The sequence below is a fragment of the Hemitrygon akajei genome, chromosome 8, assembly GCF_048418815.1.
Source record: "Hemitrygon akajei chromosome 8, sHemAka1.3, whole genome shotgun sequence".
Classification (NCBI taxonomy): Eukaryota; Metazoa; Chordata; class Chondrichthyes; order Myliobatiformes; family Dasyatidae; genus Hemitrygon; species Hemitrygon akajei.
The window spans coordinates 10307989-10332750 of record NC_133131.1 but is presented as its reverse complement, the minus strand read 5'-3'; the positions used below and the strand labels follow the sequence as shown (position 1 = coordinate 10332750).

General features: G+C 45.2%; 1 protein-coding gene across 4 annotated transcripts in view; it reads right to left on the bottom strand.

Annotated features, from left to right (window-relative positions):
• Positions 1 to 2927: 2927 nt before the first annotated feature.
• The window catches only part of ulk2 (unc-51 like autophagy activating kinase 2), a 123450-nt gene continuing 101615 nt past the window's right edge, over positions 2928 to 24762 (bottom strand). For all 4 annotated transcript variants that reach the window (XM_073053188.1, XM_073053189.1, XM_073053187.1 and 1 more), the window contains 7 exons: positions 23167 to 23319; positions 17840 to 18048; positions 14020 to 14198; positions 10464 to 10582; positions 9699 to 9856; positions 7759 to 7894; positions 2928 to 5894 (listed from right to left, as the gene is read on the bottom strand). In XM_073053188.1, coding sequence (XP_072909289.1) covers positions 5827 to 5894; positions 7759 to 7894; positions 9699 to 9856; positions 10464 to 10582; positions 14020 to 14198; positions 17840 to 18048; positions 23167 to 23319 — 1022 coding nt within the window. In that variant the 3' untranslated portion in view covers positions 2928 to 5826. The remainder of the gene's footprint in view (positions 5895 to 7758; positions 7895 to 9698; positions 9857 to 10463; positions 10583 to 14019; positions 14199 to 17839; positions 18049 to 23166; positions 23320 to 24762) is intronic.

Here is a 24762-nt window from a genome sequence, read left to right as displayed (position 1 = left end):
TGCAATAAGGTCATAAGAAATAGGAGCAGAATTGGGCCATTCAGGCCATCGAGTATTCTCCACCATTCCATCATGGCTGATTTATTATCCTCTCAACCTGTCTCCTGCCTTCTCCACATAAACTCCGAGGTCCTTGCTAATCAAGAACCTTATCAACCTCTGCTTTAAATATATCCATTGACTTGTTCTCTACAGCTGTCTGTGGCAATTAATTCCACAGATTCACCACCCTCTGGCTAAAGAAATTCCTCCTCATCTCTGTTCTAAATGGATGTCCCTCTTCTGAGGCTGTGGCCTCTGACCCTAGACTCCCTCACTACAGGACACATTCTCTCGGTGTTGTTGAAGTAATGTAACCCTCAGCTGTGTAGGGCTGATTTGATTGAGGTATACCAAATTAAGAGGGGGAGGGTAAACGCAAACAGGATTTTTCCATTGAATCTAGGTGAGACCAAAACTAGAGGTCATGGGTTAAGGGTGGAAGGTGAAATGTTTATTTTTTACTTTTTCACTCAGAGGGTGGTGAGAGTGTGGAATGAGCAGCCAGAGGGTTCAACTTTATAATTTAAGGGTTTGGATAGGTACATGGATGGGAGGGATTTAAAACCATAAGAGCAGAATTAGGCCATTCAGCCCATCGAGTCTGCTCCTTCATTCCATTATGGGTGATTTATTATCCTCTCAACCCCATTATCCTGCCCTCTACCCATAATCTTTAATGCCCATACTAATCAAGAAGCTATCAACCTTCACCTTAACTATAACCAGAGAAATGGCCTGACAGCTCTCTGGCAAAGAATTTCACAGATTCACCATCCTGTGGCTAAAGAAACGTTCCCTCATCTGTTCTAAATGGATGCCCCTCGATTCTGAGGCTGTGCCCTCTGATCCTAGACTGCCCCCACTGTAGGAAACATGTTCTCCACATCCTCAATCTAGGCCTTTCAATATTCAATGATTTGATGAGCTTTCCCTCATTTTCTAAACTCCAGTGAGTGCAAGCCTAGAGCCAAACCCTCCTGATTTTAACCCTTTCATTTCATTCTTGTGAACCCCCCCCCCCCCCCAATATCAGCTCTTAGATAGGGGCCAAGAACTGCTCACAATACTCCAAGTGCAGCCTGAACAATGCTGTATATGGAAGGTGAGTACAGGCCAATGAGACTAGGCAAATGGTTCAGCACAGTCTGAATGGGCCAAAGAGCCTGTTTCAGTGCTGCATGTATTGACAAATGCAAATTGCAGCTCTGTCTGTGCCTCCTCTCCACTACACTTTTTGTTATTCACAAGAGAATAGGTTCTTCTGGAACAGGAGCATGCAGGTCTGAACCTACTTTCCACACATGTGGCATTGCTTCTCAGATGCTGTGTGACAGGTGAATGCAGAACGTTACCGGGTACTCTCCACAAAGAGTGCCGGCTGGCTGCAGAGCGCTTGGCAGGAAACAGCTTCGCCCTTTGTGGGCATCCACCCTTTCCCCATCCAACATACATGTTCAGATTTCATAGAACATAGAAAACCTACAGCACAATACAAGCCCTTCGGCCCTCAAAGTTGTGCCAAACATGTCCCTACCTTAGAAATTACTAGGGTTACCCATAGCCCCCTATTTTTCTAAGCTCCATGTACCCATCCAAAAGTCTCTTAAAAGACCCTATTGTATCCACCTCCACCACCGTTGCCGGTAGCCCATTCCACACACTCACCACTCTCTGCATAAAAAACTTACCCCCGACATCTCCTCTGTACCTACTTCCCAGCACCTTAAACTTGTGTCCTCTTGTGGCAACCATTTCAGCCCTGGGAAAAAGCCTCTGACTATCCACATGATCAATGCCTCTCATCACCTTATACACCTCTATCAGGTCACCTCTCATCCTCTGTCGCTCCAAGGAGAAAAGGCCAAGTTCACTCAACCTATTCTCATAAGGCATGTTCCCCAATCCAGGCAACATCCTTGTAAATCTCCTCTGCACCCTTTCTATGGCTTCCATATCCTTCCTGTAGTGAGGTGACCAGAACTGAGCACAGTACTCCAAGTGGGGTCTGACCAGGGTCCGATATAGCTGTAACATTACCTCTCAGCTCCTAAATTCAATTCCACGATTAATGAAGACCAATACACCGTGTGCCTTCTTAACCACAGAGTCAAACTGCGCAGCTGCTTTGAGCGTCCTATGGACTCAGATCCCAAGATCCCTCTGATCCTCCACACTGCCAAGAGTCTTACCATTAATACTATATTCTGCCACCATATTCGACCTACCAAAATGAACCACTTCAACACTTATCAGGGTTGAACTCCATCTGCCACTTCTCAGCCCGGTTTTCATACAACTTTACTGAAATCTACACTGACAAAAGCCTCAGAATAGAGGGATGCCCCTTTACAATAAAGTTGAGGAGGAATTTCTTTAGCCAGGGGTGGTGAATCTGTGGAATTTATTGAATAGGCCCTTCCAGCCCTTTAAGCCATGCTGCCCAGCAACCTGATTTAACTTGAGTCTAATCACGGGACAATTTACAATGACCAATCAACCTACCAATCGGTAGGTCTTTGGACTGTGGGAGGGAACTGGAGCACCCGGAGGAAACCCACGCAGTCACGGGGAGAACGTACAAACTCCTTACAGGCCATTGCCACAGACGGCTGCGGAGGCCAAGTCATCTGGTATATTTAAAACAGAGGTCGATAGGTACTTGATTAGTCAGGGCATCAAAGGCTATGGGAAAAAGACAGGAGAATGGGGTTGAAAGGAAAATAAATCAGCAATCATGGAATGATGGAGCAGATATGATGGGCCAAAATGGCCGAGTTCTGCTCCTATGGAAATGTGCCCTCTGAATCGAAAAATATATGGTGCCAAGCTAGTAAAATGTAACTAGAACACTCACTGCTCAAAGCAAATCAATATAAGTCAATCTATTAATATTCCAGGTCAATTTTATTTCTGCCTTTTAATGTACATCTATACAGGCCATATTAAAAAGGCTGCTACATAACAAATGACTGTCTGCAACCTGATTTCTTAAAGAGAATGCATGCTGTTATACACAATGAGAGGTAGAAACACTATTAAAGATCTAATAGTACAAATATTTTATAAATAAAAAGTCTTCAAAATTAATGGAATCGCTTACAGATAAATAAATGTACACATTGGTTACTTTTCATAATATAAAGTGTGTGTGTGTGTGTGTGTGTGTGTGGGGGGAGGGAACGAAAGGGGTGACAAGCTTCATAAACAAGCCAAATCCATTGCTACATTGGAAATATTTCCACAAACTGTCTCTGGGAAATTAAACATGATTGTTAATGTTTAATATTCAAGTACTTGAGCAGCTGAGAAACATTAAAAAAAAAGAACAAAAATGCCCAAGGGTGGAAAAGATATTGAACAGCTCTGGAACAGAATGCTGGAGAGGTTGTTCTGCGTGCAGTGGTCAACGCTGCTCCTGGTCTGTTGGGGCAGTTAAACAACGGTATACATTCAGTGGTCACTTTTTAATTAGGTACACCTGAACATCTGCCTGTTAACGCAAATATCTGATCAGCCAATCACGTGGCAGCAATTCAATGTAGAAAATCAAGCTGACGTAGTCAAGAGGTTCAGTTGTTGCTCAGACCAAACATCAGACCGGGAAAGAAATGTGATCCAAGTGATTTTTACCGTGGAATGATTGTTGGTGCCAAATGGGGTGGCTTGAGTATTTCAGAATCTGCGGATCTCCTGGGATTTTCACGCACAACAGTCTCTAGAGTTTACAGAGAGTGGGGCAAGAAACAAAAAAAAAAATCCAGTGAGCAGCAGTTCTGTGGGTGAAAATGCCTCGTTAATGAGGGAGGTCAGAGGAGAATGGCCAGACTGGTTCAAGCTGACAAGATGGTGTTACAACAGTGGTGTACGTTAGAGTACCTCTGAACTCACAACATGTCAAACCTCTCAGTGGTTGGGATACAGCAGCAGGAGAGCACGCCAGGTTCCACAGGAGCGGTAATCGGTGTGGTATTCTGCGGCTCCCTTTGGGTACAGGAGTGTACCTAACAAAGTGGCCACTGAGTGTACAAATCACCGAGAACCCAATTTCAAAAGGTAAGAGTTGATGCACGGACAGAAAGAAACAGAATAGTTGCAATTCTTCTCATTCCCAACCTGAGAAATCACATATCACAAATGTCTATTCCTTTCCTAAGCTACTATTTTAAGAAATAAAATTTATAATCACTACTCTCAGAAACTTCTCCTTTTATAAGTTACACTAGCTAGCTCAGCTGTAGTCCTCCACACAGCTACCCAAGACTGATCCTGATTCATCCTAACTCAATCACACATAATACAAAGAGATGATTGTGCTTGTTGGATTGGTTACCAGAGTCCCAATACTTTTTTCCACCCCTGAAAATACCCAAGGATTATGTTAGTCTGTACAATAGGTTCTCATTCTACAGGAAAAATGCTTATCTACATAATACTGTCTGCAGAAACAGCATCATCAGCAATATTATTAGGCCCAATGGCACAGTCACACTAATCACATGCATAACATAAAGACAGCCAAAAAATATTGTTTAAAAGTCAGCAATCAATGGCAAAATAAGAGGAAAAATACTAGTTTCATTATATACAGATAGTTGCTCTATATGAACTACTCAAGTATTTAATATGTAAAAAAAATGGAAAGGCTTGTAATAATACAGGCTTTTTTTTGCAGTCTTTTGCGTTGAAGTGTCAAGCACTCTGTGCCTTTGGCTCCAAAGCAAACGTTAAAATGTCCTCTGTCGAATGCCTTTCGAGCTTATACTACCCGGATGGTTTACTCTTTTCCGTTACTGTTCATTAACTTTTCTCCATTCCTTTTAAGATGCTCCATTCTGTGAGGAGTTCTGCATAATGTTATGAAAGGTCCACAGTAGTGCAATCAGAAGTGGTTGTCTATAGGAGCACAGTCTTCGCCATTTCAGAAACTCCTGCCCAGGGAGCTACACAAAAAAGTAAAATCAAGGAAGTCCCCTCTCTCCAGTCCATCCAGTGTGGCATCTGGTTTGCAGTTTATGCGATGGGGTGGGCCACTCCATCTCTTACTGTCCTTTTGTTAACTTCTTAGTCACATAAAGTGCTCTTCTCCATCATCAGTTTGTGGGTGGAGGTGAATTTGATGAAACATCTGAAGACACAAGGCACCACGCGTGCCTCTGAACGGCTGTGCAAGGATCGTGGTAAAACATATAAATTCCATAACATCTATTCACTTATCACACCATTAGTGTCTCTTAATAGTTTCAGTGACAGGAGTCCAATCTGTCAGCGTGACCCATGCACAACAGACAGGGCACAAAGTTCCTTTGTAAGCCTTGCTGTTTATTCTGAACACACGTTTCTAAGTACCCCTTGAGTTTTCAATGAACGTGGAGTACAGGCTTCAGCTTCAATCATGCTTATCTTAACAAATTCCAGCAATCGGGTGGCTTTGGCAGCCAGAAGCAGTCACTGCCCCACACGTTACCTCTTTAAGGTAAACTGAAATGAAAGAATATGCTACATGTCTGTGGGGGCTTTCAGAATTATTAATCTGTATTTATACATACATTTCCTTTCTCTTGAAACAACTCCTCCTCTTTGGTAACTCTTCTAAAACAAAAATTGATCGTTCTTCACCTGGTGGATTGGCATAGGCTGTGGAGAACAAAACAAACCCAGTGTGGACCGTTTTCCAAATAACGGGTGGGTGGGTTGTTGGGAGCAGGGTTGGGGAAAAAAGGCAACTCCAAGATTCTAGGAGAGGCAGTGGTCCCTGCATTGTTGCACGTGGTCCATTCTGGAAGGCTAGTTGTCGTACAAAGCCACTGGGGCATGACACAGAGCTGAGAGTCTGCGCTCAATGTTGGCTTTGTCTGCAAAACAAACAGACATTTTTATTTCAACGTTAATTTTTCCAGCAGGTCTGACTCCACATACAACTCTAATTCATGCAGAACTGGTTATATTTTTTCTCAACACAAAGGACTCATCAATCTCCCTGTCCATTCAGGGCAGCACTTTCTCCAGATCACACCTCAGCTGTGTTACCCAAGTACTCCCAGCTGACACAAACTCACAACCCAATTTTACAAAACTTAACATGGTTCCAATAGATCTATAGTATCACACAGCAGACTAGAAGGAAGGCGCTGTCATCGCCGATAACTGGACTCAGAACACAAACACATTTACTTTTCAAGCATACTTTATTTTGCTTGTGCACAAGAACAGCACAGCCCCCGTCACCCACACTGCTCTAAAACCAGGTCGGAAAAATACTATTTTTATATAGAATTGGCCTATTAGGTACAGATATTGACCATTTGGTAAACTGTGGAGTCCTTACGTGCAAGATCAATCGCCATTCGTAATAGAGGTATTAAAAGTCAATGGAAATGACAAGTGGACAACTGATGATACTTTGAAGTTAATAAGGTTTAACTGTCTCTTAGCATTTGGTGTGTTTCATATCCTTCTGCTATATTTCCTATCTTGTTTGTCCTCTGCACCCCCTCAATAAGCACAAAATGCCCGAGAAACTCAGCAGGCCAGGTAGCATCCATGGAAAAGAGTAATCAGTCATCATTTCAGGCCAAGACCCTTCATCAGGACTTATCCCTACTGTATAACAGGAAGTTATATTCTTCAAAGACCTTTCTAGGAAAGGTCTCATTTCAGAGGCTCCCACTTGTCTGGGTTGAAGGCACACTGCCACAGACATCCTCGCTTATCTCGTCTGCAGTAAGCAGGGGTGGCTTTGGCTGGTCTCACTTGTCTGGGAATGACTACACACCTCAGCAGTCATCCTTGCCTGGATGTCGTCTTTAACCCTTACTTTACTGCAACTCCCACTGTGCAGCTGTGAGTAGATTTAAAAAAAAACATGGGATGGACTAGATGAACAAAATACACCATCCTGGACTTTGTTTATCCCACTAATTTATTCCAACTGCTCGGAAAGCGGAACGGCTGACAGGCAGGAGGTAGTCAGTGGGAATAAAAGGGGCCTTTTCTGGTTGGCTTCCCCTTGACTAGCGGTGTTCCTCAGGGATCAGTATTGGGACCGCTATTTTTCACATTGTTTGTCAGTGATTTGGCTAATGGAATTGATGGCTCTGTGGCAAAGTTTGCAGATGATGTGAAGACAGGTGGAGGGGTGGGTAGTGCTGAGGAAGCAATGCGATTGCAGCAGGACTTAGATAAATTGGAAGAACGGGCAAAAAAGTGGCAGATGTAAAAAAGTATTGGGAAATGTACAATAATGCACTTTGGTAAAAGGAACTGGACAATTATCTAAATGGGGAGAAGGTTCAAACATCAGAGATGCAGTTAGCGTAACTCTTTACGATGCCAGCATTCAATTCCACTGCTGTCTGTAAGGAGTTTGTACGTTTTCCCCGTGGCCGTGTGGGTTTTGTCCAGGTGTTCAGCTTCCTCCCACATTCCAAAGACATAAGGGTTAGGTTAGTAAGTTGTGGACATGCTACTCTGGCGCTGGAAGCGTGCTGCCCCCAGCACATCTTTGGATTGAGCTGATCATCAATAAAAAACATATGTTTTGATGTACTGGTGACAAACAGAGCTAATCTTTAATCTTTAAAAACTGCAGAATTAATCTCTTAAGAGTGGTGGAGTGTATAGCATGTCAGCCGTGGTCTTACAACAGAGAGGTACTTGCACTCAGCAGCCATGCAGTTTCAGAACTTGTTTTTAATTGACCCAGCTTTTTGTTCTTACATTTGAGGATGTTGTCAATATCTGCAGGATCTTGTAGTGTCTTCGTTAAGCCTTCCAACAGCAATGCTGCTTTATGGTACCGGTACATAATGTCTTCTGTTTGCTGGAACATTTCGTCCAATGCTGCTGACTGCACCTAGAGTTGCAACAGAGACAGAGCTGACAATTCGAGAGTTTAGTGCACTGTACTAACCCAGTACTGTGCCTGTATACCAGAGCAGATATTGCCATTAGAGATTCAAGCTGTTATTGAAAAAGCAAAGGTGTGGGATTAAACAGAATGGAAGTATGACTGGCTGAATGTTATTGTATGGTGTCATTCTATTTAGAATTAAATTATTGCTTTCGAAATGTACACAGACATACTTTCAGTGGCCACTTTAGTAGGTACAGGAATGGAACCCATTCTGGTCTTTTGCTACTGTAACCCATCCACTTCAGGGTTCGATGTGTTGTACATTCAGAGATGTTCTTCTGCACACTAATGCTGTGTGCATGGTTATCATGTTACGGCACCTTCCTTTTCATGTGTCTGTCTAAATGTTTCTTAGACGTTGCTATCATTATCTACTTACCCACCTGTATGTTGCGAGGCCCTACCACTCTGTGGAAAACCCTCTTGTAAATCTCCTTTAAACTTCTGTTCCCCTCACCCCTCACCTTAAAGCTATGTTCTCAAGTACTTCATATATCTACCCTGGGGGAAGAAAACTGACTCTACACTCTCAGAGTTTTATATACTTCTATCAGGTCATCCTTCAGCCTCTGACAATGCTATATTAAAAAGAAAATTGAGACAAAATTTTAAAACGTAGCCCCAAATTACTATTGTAATACACAAAATGGCATTAGTGACCAACAGTGACATCCTGCTGACTGCTCACAAAACTACTATGTCTTCTTTTAAATTTGTTTCTTCTCCTGAACTGCAATCGGTTGCAGCCTGTAATTTCCATTTTGTTGATGTGTTTTTGAGCTGACTCCTGGGGAACTTGGTGAGGCTGTGAGCGGAGTGTGCGACCATAATTTCTCAATGGCAGAACAAGATCCCACAGCTGGCTCAATTACTCCTTGCCGATTGAAATTGACAAGGACGAGAGCAGAAGACAAGTGGGTGTTCAGCACCGCCTGCCTGCGCTTGATCAGTCTCCCTCTCGCTGCTTTCAGAGGAGGCTACAGGTCTTGTCTGCGGGGACTTTGTGCAACGTGCTCTTCAGCTGTGGACTTGTTTTTGGAGGACTCTGAGGTTCATGTCCCATGTGCTTCTGGTCACTCCTTTTGCTAATTGTGCAATTTGACTGCAGCACTGGGAGTGGACTGGCTCTGCGGCTGAGTCCTGCACTCAATGACACAGTGCAGAACTGAACTGACTCAGTGGCTATCACTCCTGGACCATTTCAGGGTCTCTGTGGTGTTTAATATTCCGTATGTTTTCTGCTTGCTTTGTGCTGTTTCCATGATTTGGTCTTTTTTTGTTGTGCATTGGGTGTTTGATGTTTTCTTTGAACGGGTTCCATGGTGTTTCTTTGTTTCATGGCTGCCCGTGGGAGGACGAATCTCAGGATTGTAAACTGTACACTTTCATAATAAATGTTCTTTGAAACTATTCACCTGACAACTGTATGCATCAGTTCCCCATGCATGATTCTTGGGAGTATCATGAGTCACTGAGAACAGATTAACTATGGATATGTAAGAAAATCTTAAGACACATAGATGATAGAACAATTGAGAGCTATATAGGAGGGAAGAGTTAGACCGGCGTGAGGGTAGGTTACAAGACCAGCACAACACTGTACACTGAAGGACCTGAACTATGCTGCACTGTTCACATCATCCAATCCTTAGTTATATCACTTGTTATAAAAATCAAATCATTCTCTCCTCTGTCAGAACAACACTTGGCAACAGAGATGGTAGCAAAAACACGTGACAATTACCATTTCTACAGCGTAGCTGTAAATCAGTTTCTCTGCAGTGACACTGTTGATTTCATCCACAAACCTCTGCTTGTCGGAGAAGAAGCGATTCAGTTTCTCAGTAAGTTTCTTGCAAAACGAGATGCAACACTTGTAGCGTTCATTCAGATTTTTAACAACTGTCCAAGAAAACACAGGGGGTGAATAGTGCAACACATTATACTAACTTCAGCCAACGAAAACATTTTTAATTTTAAGCCCGTCATTATTACTGTATACAATAATCTATGCACACAACAGTAGTCCAATAAACAGCTTTGATATTAGTGCTTGGCTTTAACGCTGTAACCAATGATTCACCCACAAATCGGCATTGTGCAATGTTTAGCTCTCTGCCTCTCCTGCAGACAGCTGTACAGTGGGAATTAACATTTTTTTCTGCTTCAATGGCAAATGCAAGTAGAGCAAGGTCAGGTGAACCACAAGGGACTGAATATGGAGCTTGTGTTATGCTTCATCTTCTGAAACCCATGGCGTACTAGTTGAGTAAACGACAACAGAAATGAGGGAAGGTATTAAATTGCAAAGCACCAAGTTAGAAGAGAAATTAGAAACCTTTCCCATTTAAGAATAAATCTGGCTTTCGACTTAGTTTTGTCCTTACTTGACAAGCCTACTCCACCCTATTGAAACAGTTCCTTTTCCTTTTGGGAACTTAATATAAAGAATTAAAAACATGTCAATAATCCAATGCTTTGAATTTTCATACGAAGTGCTACCAAATACCTTGCTTAACTGCTGTGGATGGGTTCAGCTTGCCTGATTTAACCCGGTCTTTGGCGAGGTGCAAAGATGACGCCAGAAGTTGTGCTCCTTTCATGTATAGCACCAACTGCTCCACTTGTCTGCAGAATAAACAGCATTAACTTAAATGTAACATTCAGCCAACCCACAAATACCTTCGGGAACCTTCAACTCCTCAGAAAAGTTACACTTTGGCCGTTACTGGCAACAGACTGCAGTAATCTGTTTTTTACACCAATTTCAAATGAACAATAGGACAGAACCACTATGTTTTAACATTTACCAATTGGTCAGAGTGACAAATCCAGAAGAAATTTTTCAGTTAGTTGTTCCTTAAGGTTGTTATAGGTACACTTTCATAATAAGTGTTCTTTGAAACTATTCACCTGACAACTGTATGCATCAGTTCCCCATGCATGATTCCTGGAGTATCACGAATCACTGAGAACAGATTATCTATGGATATTTAAGATATCCATAGGGGGTGGTAGTAGTATGCGTACTGACTACCTAATAAATGCTCCCAATGGTGTGTATCTCAAATAACTTCTAAACCATCAGGTCCAACTCCAGGTCTTCATATGTGGCTTAGCTAATAAGCCAAGCAGAACCATTTCTACTGTCAGAAGTGACAAAGGCAAGTTATTGATGCAGAACTGTATCAGTCTCTGCCATTTCTCTGGATTTATCAGCAGCGTGGAGAGAGGTAGTCTGTTGCATGGGTAACAGCTTGCTCTCTATATCGTATTACCTGGCTTGTGTATCGACTTCGACATCTAGGACACAATGACCACAGTCGACCTGCCCAATGTAGGCCATCACTTAGATAGGGAATGTTGCAATATAAACAGAAGCTTAAGGGTGTTTTTATGTTTTTAAGACGACAAATATTTCAATTACTATCATGTCACTTCATAGGCAGAAAGTAGTTCATGTTTACATAGCTACAGAGAAAGGCTCTATCCATCTATTCGAACCAAGATGCCCATTTCAAATGCTCCCGTTTGTCTCATTTCACTCCAAACCAGGGGTTCCCAACCTTTTTTATGCCATGGACCAATAACATTCAGCAAGGAGTTAGCGAACTACAGGCCGGGAACTCCTGTGTTAAACGTTCCTAATCGTTAACAGCTTCTTCCCCTATGCCATTAGATTTCTGAATGGACAATGAACACCACCTCACTATTTTTGCTCTCTTTTTGCACTACTTATTTCATTTATTTTTAATGTATATTTATTACAATTTATAGTTTTTAATGCATTGCACTGTACTGCTGCTGCAAAATAACAAATTTCACGACATGTCAGTGATATTAAATCTGATTCTGATACATGTCTAAACATCTTTAAATGTTGATATCAATGTCTTGCATAAAAGTTTACAGCACTTAATTCAATCCATAGACTGTAAGACACAGGAGCAGAATCTGGCCATTTGGCCCATCAAGTTTGCTCTACCATTTGATCATGGCTGATTCATTTCCCTCTTAATTTCATTCACCTGCCATCTCCCCATAATCTTTCATGCCGACTCACAAAGAACCGATTAACCTCTGCCCTAACTACACCCAATGACCTGGCCTCCACAGCTGCCTATGGCAATGAATTTCACAGGGTCACCACCCTCCAGCTAAAGAAATTCCTCCTCATCTCTGTTCTAAGTGGACGTCCATCTATTCTGAGGCTGTGCCCTCTGGTCCTAGACTCTCCTCTCGGGTCATTGACCCCCCTTAACTAGAGTTCTTGCGATTTTCACAAAGGAGGGGGCTGGTATCATAACACCTCCCCTCTTAAAAAGGTTTTTACCAGCGGTTAAAACCCAGAGTGGTACAGTCTTACAGAAATTTTGAATCTAATACAATACAGAAGCTTTTCTTTTCACTACAGAGTAATACAGTTATACATTCGATGAGGCGGCAGGAGCAGTCCTATTGCAGCAAGCGGGGGATGGAGTGGAGCACCCGGTAGCATATTTCTCTCGGAAGTTCAATAGACACCAGAGGAATTACTCTACCGTGGAAAAGGAATTGTTAGCGCTTGTGTTAGCGATACAACATTTCGAAGTGTACATTTGTCCGGCGCAAAGACCCCTAGTGGTCTATACCGATCACAACCCGCTGGTATTCTTGAACAATATGAAAAACAAAAACAGAAGGTTATTAAGCTGGAGTCTGATGCTACAAGAATTTGATATTAAGATCCAGCACATAAAGGGGAGTGATAATGTGCTAGCGGATTGCTTATCCAGGTGTTGAATTGAGTATGCGATGTAGGGCACGGTAGGGTAAGGTATTAAAGAAAAGGGGCACTGTACTTGTTAACTGTTTAGATGCTGACTTGAATGTATAACTGTATTACTCTGTAGTGAAAAGAAAAGCTTCTGTATTGTATTAGATTCAAAATTTCTGTAAGACTGTACCACTCTGGGTTTTAACCGCTGGTAAAAACCTTTTTAAGAGGGGAGGTGTTATGATACCAGCCCCCTCCTTTGTGAGAATTGCAAGAGCCCTAGTAAAAGGGGGGTCAACGACCCAAGAGAGAGAGAGAGAGACAGGCTGAATGGACACAGGAAATGGAAAGACATTCCACTGGGACAAAAGCTGGTGACTGTGGCATTGTTCTCAGGAGACACCTGGGGACTGCAGACGTGCCAACTCGCAGGGACATTGTAAAGCCCTCGGGCAAAGTGGGCTGGTTGAGAGAGAGATTGCACCACCTGCAACCTGATTGACACCTGAGATCCCGTGAGGCAGTATAAAGAAGGGTCTGAAAGAGGACGACCCTCAGACGCACCAAGGAGACACCAAGAAGCACGATAACACTTCCCGTGGGAACGGGAAGCCATTTTGAAATAAGCCACGTGCGTTAAATTCCGAATGCGGGGTTTGTGGCTGGAACCAACGGAAGATCGCTTTATTTAACACCAGGGAAGCCAAATCCCCTGAGGCTGAGGATTTGATTCATAAAGACAACGGCAAGTGTTATCTTTTCCTAACAATCTCTCTCTCTCTCCAACACGTGAAACCAAAAAGGGAAAAGCCTGCAGACTTCAGAGTGACTCTTTATATTTCCAATTGGACTCAGTATTATATACCCTAGACAACGAAAGAGCTTATTTCTGATTGATTATGGTTACACCGGTGTTTTAGATTGAGTTTTGACGATTTGAATGTTTTGTATTAACCATACGTTTGTGCCCTTATTGAATAAAACGTTTGAAAATAGTAGCATCCGACTCAGCTGATCCATCTATCTTTGCTGGTAAGTTACCTGGTTACGGGGTTTTCGTAACAAGTCACTATAGGAAACATCCTCTCCACACCCACTCTGTCTAGGCCTTTCAACATTCAATAGGTTTAACTCTTCTAAATTCCAGTGAGTACAGGTCCAGAGCCACCAAGCGCTCCTCATGTGATGAGCCTTTTATTCCTGGAATCATTCTTGTCAATCTCCTTTTAACTCTCTCCAATGTCAGCACATCAATACAATTTTAAAAGCAGTTGTAGATAAGGAGATTTGTAATGATGCAGATACGAACCCCCACTCCTTGCTGAGACGGCTGATCTGGTCAACCACGATGCTCTCCTGGATTTGGTACAGAGAGGCAGCAGAGGTCCCCAGGTCTAAGCTACCTCCTTTTGTTGCTGCAATGTCCATAATGCACTCTGCAAACGTCAGCATTGTATTCAGGTGGCGCAAGGTATCCGTATGCTCTCTCTGTTAATCAAAGGACAAAAGGAAAAGTTACTTTAGTTTCCAATTTTTATTGAAAACAATTCCAGACAAAAGAAATCAGTAATAGTGCATCAACTTCACTTCAATACGTCATTATAAGACTTTAGATCTGAATTAAAGTTATATTGGAGATCATATGTTAAGAACCATAGAGAAGCACAGTACAGAAACAGACCCTTCGGCCCATCTAGTCCATGCCAAACCATTTAAACTGCCTACTCTCATTGACCTGCACCAGGACCATAGCCCTCCATGCCCCTGTCATCCAGGTATCTTAAGAGTACTGCCTCTCAGTAGATAACTATAAACACAGTTTTGACTTTCAACTATTTGGATTTAGATTTAAAAAATAGAATAAACGGAATATTTTAAAATGACCATCTGTATAGTTAACAAAAGGCAGAGGAGTGGGGGGGGGGTTGGTTCTGATTTGGAGCTAAGTGGCACAATGTGGTTTGCACTGTGCAGCCGGAGGAATTTATGCCTGTTACCTATAGAACCAAAATAACTAAGTGGCAAACACGAGGAAATCTGCAGATGCTGGAAATTCAAGCAAAACACACAAAATGCTGGTGGAACACAGCAGGCCAAGCAGCATCTATAGAAAGAAGTACAGGCAACGTTCTCGGCCTGAAACGTCGCCTGTACTTCCTCCTATAGATGCTGCCTGGCCTGCTGCGTTCCACCAGCATTGTGTGTGGATAAGTAAGTGGCACCCATTTTAAACAGGAAACACATGCCAAGAACAGAACAAAAACACAATTTCTCAGATTGGAACAACAATCAACATCAGTTTTATTTTGATGCGTTTTCACTGTCCCCAGAAGTCATTAAGAAACAGTGGAAGTGATAAAGGGCATGGTCCACTATTTTCAGGAAGATCTCAGCTTTCTGAAATAAGACACTGTTGGTTTGCTTATACTCAGCTGTTCTTTATCCTCGTGAGACTGGAAGGATGCAGCAGCTGCTGATGTTCTACACAGCATATGTAATAAAGGTCTCAGGATTGGAGCATGCTCAGGGAGAAAACTCAGCAAGAGACCTGGGAAGAGATCTACTGTTTCTGTCGTATAAACCATCTGAGTCTCTCAAGAATTTAATTGTATGGTCACCTCCATTATTCAATGAAACAGAAACTTTAAGCCTAGTTTTAACACACACAAAATGTTGGAGGTACTCAGTAAGCCAGGGAGACCCTAAGGAAATGAATGAACAGTCAACATAGGACTGATGAAAGATCTTGGTTTGTAACGCTGACTGTTTACTCCTTTCCATAGATACTGCCTGACCTGATGAGTTCCTCCAGCACTATGTGTGCACTATTCTGGATTTCCAGCATCTGATTAAATCTAGTTGTAAACTAACTTATTACCACTTATGGTAATATAAAAGACCAGAACAAAACAATCCAAGCAACAATTTCTCCATATAAGCTTGTCTCCTTCAATTCTGCCTCTACCAAAGCACGTTATTACAGTCCAGAACTATAATTCCACCTAATCTTTTTCGTGTCATGGTGCCACAGAAAGTTATGGTTTGAGAAATGGTTCTGCTTGTGCCTCCTCTAAGACACCAGGAATCCTAGTGCTGCTTGTGCTATAATTGTAAATCACGACAACCTGGGAGGTTGTGGAATTCACATGGCAAACATCCGTTGTTAACCTCAGGAAACCCACAGTGTGTGCGCTGCTCTACCAGCATTTTACTGTGGCGATCCAAGATGTGCACAGTCCTTGCAGCTCGTGTTCTATTTTGCAGCACTGTGGTTGACATAATTCCCAGATATAGTGCAATGAGGTAAACATGACACCACCACAGAGAAGCCTGGGGACATTAACAGGTTTATTTTTGCTGTGCCTTTGGTGGGAGTACCACTTCAAGCAGCTTCATAAGGTCTGCCACTAAAACAGAGCCAAAAATCTATACTGGTTGTATCGGGGGATTCAGTGCAGGCCTATCATAAGAGTTTTTCACACCGTTTGGATGTGTCGGTAGCAACCATTACTAGGCTACCACTGACATTTTGAGCAGTGTGAATTTGTATTTTCTGCACGGGCTCCCAGCCAATATCACAGCACTGTTTCCTGAAGCTCGTCCACATTGAAAATAGGCCAGAAATCTTAGTAACAGTGTAAAGAATATAGGGTCAAACATTTGGAATATTCAAACAGTTCATGGGATTTTCAGACTGTTGGCTTTAATACCATTAAACCTCCCTTTGTCATCCATCCCAACACTATGAGCTATGGCATTGTGATGGAAAGGGGTTTTGGTTTTGTTCATGAACATCAAGACTGACTTGTAGAGAAGTAAACAATGACTTAAACACAGCACAGGTCAGTTTATTAAGTTGGCGTAGAGCAGGCATCAAACTGTGAATACTGCACCTACACTGGACAATTCAAAACAGTATGCCAGCACTATGTATTGAGAGATCTGGGTGACACGGTTGTGTAACGGTTATGGTAATAACTCTTTACAGCGCCAGAGTCAGAAGATTAAGGTTTGATTCTTGCCACTGTCTGTAAGGAGTTTGTATGTTCTCCCCGTGGCCGCATGGGTTTCCCCTGACTGCTGCAGTTTCCTGCCACAGTTCAAAAACGCATGGGTTAGGGTTAGTAAGTTGTAGGCATGCTATGTCAGGGCCAGAAAGATGATACCACTTGCAGGCTGCCCCCATCATGTACTCAAACTGTGTTGGTCATTGATGCGAATAAAGCATTTCACTGTAGGCTTTGATGTTTCTGTGTAGATGTGATATTAAAAAAAAGTTAATTTTTAAATCTTTAACACAGTATCAGGTTGCATTCACTCATAACAAAAGACCAGTTCAACAATTTAGGAATTGCAAAAATAATCTAAATCCACAATCATTAAGGCTCAGCACAGGACAATTATACTTTCTGCTGTAGAGATTATAATGTTTGTTTACACTCAGGTGATGTGAAAATGTACTCTATGATTAATGTTAGCCTGTGTAGATTACAATATGAGCTTTGCTCTGTTACAACACTTAAAACGGAACAAATTTGGAAGTTGGCAGCTCTCACTCACGTTATGGATTAATAGAATGGTTCAATCATCATGGTTTTTTAAATTCAAAGAACATACAGAACAGTACAGGCCCTTCAGTCCACAAAGTTGTGCCAGCTTCCTCTTTCCCTCCTACACGGTCTTCCATTTTCTAACATTCATGTGTCTATCTAAGGGCTTCTTAAATGTCCCTGATGAATCTGCCTCTAACCCAACTCCCCTACATTTTCCTCCAATACCTTAAAATTATGCCCCCTCGTATTAGCTATTCCTGCCCTGGTAAAGAAATCATTGGCTGTCCACGCAATGTATGGCTTTTATCATCTTGTATCAAGTCTCCTTTCACTCTCCTTCATTCCAAAAGTACCTAGCTTGCTCAAACTTTACTCATAAGACATGCTCTCTAATCCAGGCAGCATCCTTGTAAACTTGCTCTGCACCCTAAAACTTCCACATCTTTCCTATAAAGAGGTGACTGGAACTAACACAATATTCCAAATGTGGTCTGCCAGGGTTTTACAGAGCTGCAACATTTCTTCGCAGCTCTTGAACTCAATCTCTTAACCAATGAACCACTAAAATGAGCTCACCTCCATTAAAGTCTCTTCTGGAAGTTCAGGAGCTTCAAATGTGATAAATCCTTCCAAACTGGGAGGCGAGGTTCCAAACGTCATGTACTTCAAACTTGAGGGAGCCTCTGCTCCGGGAGGGGAGGTGCCCATTGAACCACCGGGCGGGGAACCCATGTAAATTCGCCCACTGTTAGAGCAGAGAGATCCCAGCGGGCTTCCCGAGCCAACTGTAAGAAACCGAGGACAAAAAAAAAGGAACAAAATAAAATAAGGTATTGTGGCAACCCACTTTCTGCGCAGGCAAACCGGCTCACAACTAGCCAGCGCGTGGGGGGAGACTTTGTTAATGCACCTCTGATGTCATTTCTGCCCGGACAGGGCGGGTGCTAGGGATTTAAATGCCAGCACCACGAAGTTTGAATAAACTAGTCTCAAAACGACTTACCGACTACGTGTCATTATTTCAGCGCTGTGTGTAGCACATCGCTACATTGGTGACCCCAACGGTCCAAATGGGATTTGGACCAAAGATGACCGACTCTTCATCTGTTCACGCAGTTTCGCTAAAACTGCCGACTTTCTGGACGCTGCGACCACGTGTGTGGTTTAGCCAAGCAGAAGCCCAGTTCCAGATTCGGCAGATATCCTCTGATTCCACGCGTTACTACAACGTGGTGAGCGCCCTTGACCAGGAGACAGCCGCCCAGGTTGCGGATTTCATACAGTCGCCCCCGGAAGAAGGCAAATATGAAGTATTCAAAGCGCTGCTCATTGGGACCTTTGGCCTCTCACGGCGTGAGCGGGGTGCCTGCTTGCTTCACCTGGATGGTTTGGGAGACAGACTGCCGTCAGCATTGATGAACGAGATGCTGGCCCTGGCTGACGGACACAAGCCCTGCCTCATGTTCGAGCAAGCGTTCCTAGAGTGACTGACCGAGGACATACATCTGCTGCTGGCCGATGCAGATTTCAGCGACCCCCAGAAGGTGGCGGCCAGGGCAGACGTGCTGTGGAAAGCCAAGAGGGAGAGCGTGGCGTCCGTCGGTCAGATTACCAGGCCACGCGCCCAACAGCAGATCAGACCAGGCCTGGCAGGGGGCGCACACAACACAGAGGCAGGAGTGAGGAGGCCAGTGAACAGTGGTGTTTCTACCACCAGCGATGGGGCACAAAAGCCCGCCGTTGTCGCCCGCCCTGCCATGGCCAGGGCCAGCTGCCGCTAATGACTATGGCGGCTGGCCACCAGGACAGCCTCTTGTACATCTGGGACAAACAGTCAACACACTGCTTCTTGGTTGACACCAGAGCGGAGATCAGCGTCTTGCCCCCGACGGGGTACGACACCTGCAACAGGAAGCCAGGACCCACCCTGAGGGTGGCAAACAGCAGCACGATACGGATCTACGGCACCCGCATAGTGCAGCTGCAGTTCGGCGCCAGCCGGTTCACGTGGGACTTCAAACTGGCCACGGTGGCCCAACCACTCCTGGGGCGGGAAAAGACTGGTACATGCCGAGACTTTCCAGATGTTGTCCCTGGGTGAAGCCAAGTTGCCGGCCCCACACCTGGACTCCATCACACTGTCGGACAACAAATTCACCAGAATCCTGGCGGACTTTCCATCGATTCTAGCACCGCAGTTCATGGCAGCCATGCCCAGACACGGGGTACAGCACCACATTCCGACCCAGGGACCACCCCTCCATGCCAGCGCACGAAGGCTCCCCCCAGAAAAGCTCCGCCTGGCGAAGGAGAAGTTCAAGAGGATGGAGGAATTGGGGATCGTACGGAGGTCCAACAGCCCTTGGGCCTCCCCCCTTCACATGGTGCCCAAAGCAGCCAGGGGTTGGAGACCATGCGGCGACTACTGCAGACTGAACGAGGCTACCACTCCAGACCACTACCCCGTGCCGCAGATACAGGACTTTGCAGCTAACCTGCATGGGGCAAGAATCTTTTCCAAAGTAGACCTCGTCCGGGGATACCATCAAATCCGGTGCACCCTGAAGACATCCCCAAAACAGCACTCATCACCCCGTTCGGCCTGAAGAATGCCACACAGACGTTCCAGCGGCTAATGGACGTGGTGGGCCGCAACCTGGACTTTGCGTTCATCTACTTGGACGACATCCTTATAGCCAGCAGCATCTGTCCCACCTTCGCCAGCTCTACTCCCGCCTGAGTGATTTCGGCTTCACGATCAACCCGGCCAAATACCAGTTCGGTCTCGATACCATCGACTTCCTGGGCCACAGGATTATCAAAGACGGGGCAACACTTCTGCCCGCCAAGGTAGATGCAATCCACCACTTTGCCCGGCCCAACACGGTCAAAGGCCTGCAGGAGTTCGTTGGTATGGTGAACTTCTACCACCGTTTCCTCCCCTCAGCAGCCCGTATCATGCGCCCTTTGCACACCCTGATGTCGGGTAAAGGCAAGGACATTACTTGGGACGAGGAGGCCGCAGCCGCTTTCGTTAAAGCCAAGGAAGCCTTGGCAGATGCCGCGATGCTGGTGCACCCCAGAACGGATGTTCTGACCGCCCTCACGGTGGACGCATCTGACACAGCAGTCGGTGGGGTGCTGGAGCAGCTCATCAAGGGGCGCTGGCAACCCCTGGCGTTCTTCAGCAAGCACCTACGACCACCCGAACTCAAGTACAGTGCTTTTGACCAGGAGCTGTTGGCACTGTATCTGGCAATCCGGCATTTCAGGTACTTCTTAGAAGGCAGGCCGTTCACCGTGTTCAGAGACCACAAACCATTGACCTTCGCGTTCAGGAAGGTGTCCGATCCCTACAAGCAGTGACATCTGTCCTACATCTCCGAGTACACGACGGACATCCAGCATGTCTCAGGAAAGGACAATGTCGTGGCGGACGCACTCTCCAGACCAGCTGTCCAGGCCCTGTCCCTGGGGGTGGACTATGCAGCACTGGCGGAGGCGCAGCAGGCAGACGACGAGATGCCCAGCTACAGGACCGCAGTCTCGGGTTTGCAGCTGCAGGACTTTCTCGTAGGCCCAGGTGAGAGGACCCTCCTGTGAGACGTGACTACTGGCCAACCTCGCCCCATCGTCCTGGCAGCCTGGAGGCGGCGAGTTTTCGACTCCATACACGGTTTGGCGCACCCATCTATCAGGACAACCGTCTGGCTGGTCTCCAGCAAGTTCGCGTGGCACAGACTTTGCAAGCAGGTCAGTGAATGGGCCAGAACGTGCACGCAGTGCCAAACAGCCAAGGTGCAGCGGCACACTAAAGCCCCGCCACAGCAGTTCGAACCCACCCACCGGAGGTTCGACCACATTCATGTGGATATCGTGGGCCCCCTACCAGTGTCCCGAGGAGCGCGGTATCTCCTAATGATGGTAGACCGGTTCACGAGGTGGCCAGAGGCAGTCCCGCTCACTGACACATCTGCCGATTCCTGCGCCCGAGCACTGATCGCAACCTGGGTAGCACGCTTCGGGGTACCGGCCCACATTACCTCCAACAGAGACGCCCAGTTCACCTCCAGCCTGTTGGGAACGCAGCTGCGCCACACAACTGCCTACCACCCGCAGTCGAACGGACTGGTGGAACGCTTCCACTGTCACTTGAAGTCCGCTCTCATGGCCCGCCTGAGGGGACCTAACTGGGTGGATGAGCTTCCCTGGGTCCTGCTTGGAATTCGTACAGCGCCCAAAGAGGATCTGCACGCCTTGTCGGCCGAGTTGGTATACGGCACGCCCCTGGCCATCCCGGGAGAGTTCATATCAGCCCCAAGGGGGCAAGAGGAAGAACCCGCAGCAGTCCTGGACAGGCTACACAAAAGGCTCGGCAACCTGGCCCCCGTACCAACTTCACAGCACGGACGGACCCCGACCCATGTACCCAAAGACCTACAGAACTGTAAGTTTGTGTTTGTACGAAGGGGCGGACACCGGGCACCGCTACAGCGGCCGTACGAGGGGCTGTTCAGGGTGATCAACAACAACGGGTCCACATACGTTCTGGACATTGGGGGGAGAGAGAAGGTTTGCATGGTGGACCGACTCAAACCAGCCCATGTGGACTTGGCGCAGTCGGTCGAAGTTCAGGCACCGCGGCACAGAGGCAGACCTCCCAAACAGAGGCTGATCCAGACTGTGGACATTGGGGGTTGTATCGCCGGTTCTGGGGGGGGGGGGGGGGGGGTTATGTGGCGACCCACTTTCTGCGCAGGCGAACCGGCTCACAAATAGCCAGCGCACGGGGGGGAAGACTTTGGTAATGCACCTCTGACGTCATTTCCGCCCGGAGAGGGTGGGCACTAGGGATTTAAATGCCAGCACCGCGAAGTTTGAATAAACTAGTCTCGAAACGACTTACCGACTGCGTGTCATTATTTCAGCGCTGTGTGTAGCACATCGCTACAGTATATTTTAATGGAGGTGGAATACAGTTATAAACTAGAGCTAAATTAGCATTATTTCAAATCACACAATTCCCTGAAAACAGAAATAAAGAAAATGGCAAACAGATCTAATCTTCTTAGCACTCATTCTAGGGGCGGTATGGCAGTGTACTGGCTAGTGCAATCGCTTTACAGTGTCAGCTGTAAGATCGGGGTTCAATTTCCGCCGCTGTCTGTAAGGAGTTTGTACATTCTCCCTGTGACCGTGGGTTTCCTCTGGGTGCTCCAGTTTCCTCCCACATTCCCAAAAAGGACAAGGTAGTGCTAGTGAGTTGTGGGCATGCTATGTTGAGGCTGGAAGCGTGGTGACAGTTGTGGGCTGCCCTGTACAAACCTCATTAATTTGATCTGATACAAAAAACATTTCACTCTATGTTCCAATGTATATGTGACAAATAAAGCTAATTTTACAATGTATGAGAAAAATCAAGGCCATTTACAAATGATATTCTTCCTGTAATATTACTGCAAAATAAAGGCTGACTGGTTTACTTGGAATAATGTCAGCTCTCTTCCCCATACCAGTTGGCACGTTCTGAAAGGATGAAGGGCGAATTGCGTGCCACAGTAGCTTAGCCGTTAGCCCTAGGCTATTACATTTCAGTGTGTCAGAGTTCACAGTCTGCTTCCAGTGCTGTTTATAAGGACATGCTCCCTGTCAATGTGTGGGTTTCCTCAAGGAGCTCCAGTTTCCTCTCTCAGTCCAAAGACATATCGGTTAGTAGGTTAATTGGTCATTGCAAATTGTAAAGTGATTAGGCCAGTGTTAAATAGGTGGGTTGTTGGGCAGTACAGCTCATTGGGCTGGAAAGGCTTTTCCGTGTTGCATCTCTAAATACACACCCATGCAAATAAATAATAAATAAAATTAAATTAATGCCAATGTTATTCTTGACAGCAACCAAGGCTTACCTGACATGGTCCTTGCTCTGGTGACCATGTGACTGCTATGGGGAGGGGTGACACTGCTTGGTGGTGAGCCGACAGTGAACACCACAGTCCTTGGGCTCACTCCTATCACTGTGGCAGGGGAACCCATTGCCAAACCGGAAGCACCTGCTGGAGCTGGGCAGTAACAAAAATAAATCACACAAACAGGAATAAAGATTGCAACATACACTAACCATATAACAATCACAGCACGGAAACAGGCCATTCCGGCCCTCCTAGTCCGTGCCGAACTCTTAATCTCACCTAGTCCCACCTACCCGTACTCAGCCCATAACCCTCCACTCCTTTCCTGTCCATATACCTATCCAATTTTACCTTAAATGACACAACTGAACTGGCCTCTACTACTTCTACAGGAAGCTCATTCCACACAGCTATCACTCTGAGTAAAGAAATACCCCCTCGTGTTTCCCTTAAACTTTTGCCCCCTAACTCTCAAATCATGTCCTCTCGTTTGAATCTCCCCTACTCTCAATGGAAACAGCCTATTCACGTCAACTCTATCTATCCCTCTCAACATTTTAAATACCTCGATCAAATCCCCCCTCAACCTTCTACGCTCCAATGAATAGAGACCTAACTTGTTCAACCTTTCTCTGTAACTTAAGTGCTGAAACCCAGGTAACATCCTTGTAAATCGTCTCTGCACTCTCTCTAATTTATTGATATCTTTCCTATAATTCAGTGACCAGAACTGTACACAGTATTCCAAATTTGGCCTTACCAATGCCTTGTACAATTTTAACATTTTAACTAAATGCTGGAGGAACTCAGCAAGTAAGGTAGCATCTGTGAAGAAGAATAAACACTCAATGTTTTGGGCCAAGACTTCTCATCAGGACTGGAAAAGATGGTGGAAGAAGCCAGGAGTTAGAAGATGGGGGAGCGAGAGGGAGGGAGGAGTCAAGTGAGAAGCTGGGAGGTGACAGTGGAAGAGGTAAAGAGGTTAAGAAGTAACACACACAAAATGCTGGAGGAGCTCAGCAGGCCGGGCAGCATCTATGGAAAAAAAGTATAGTCGACATTTTGGGCTGAGACCCCTCAGTAGGACTGGAGAAAAAAAAAGATGGAGTCATCTGCTGAAGGGTCTCAGCTCAAAATGTCGACTGTACTTTTCTTCCATAGATGCTGCTTGGCCTGCTGAGTTCCTCTAGCATTTTACGTGTGTTGCTCTGATTTTCTGCATCTGTAGATTCTCTCTTATTTAAGTAGTAATCTGATCCATGGGAGAGAGCGGAGGAGGAGGGGCACCAGAGAGAGGCGATAAGCAGGTGAGGAGAGAAGGGGTAAGAGAGGAGTCGGAATGGGGAATGGAAAAAGAGGGAAGGGGGCAGGTGTGAAATTACTGGAAAATAGAGAATTTGAGGTGTGCAAATCACAAAAGGCACAGACTTGCCTCAGTTGAACTCTGTGCACTATTACCACTCTGCACATAATTAGAATCTATACTGATTGGGCTTATGTGTGCTCCAAGTACATTTCAAATTATTCTAACATGATGAATTTTTGATGCCAGTCCGTCAGAGAGAGAGAGAGGGGGCATCACCATTGCTGAAA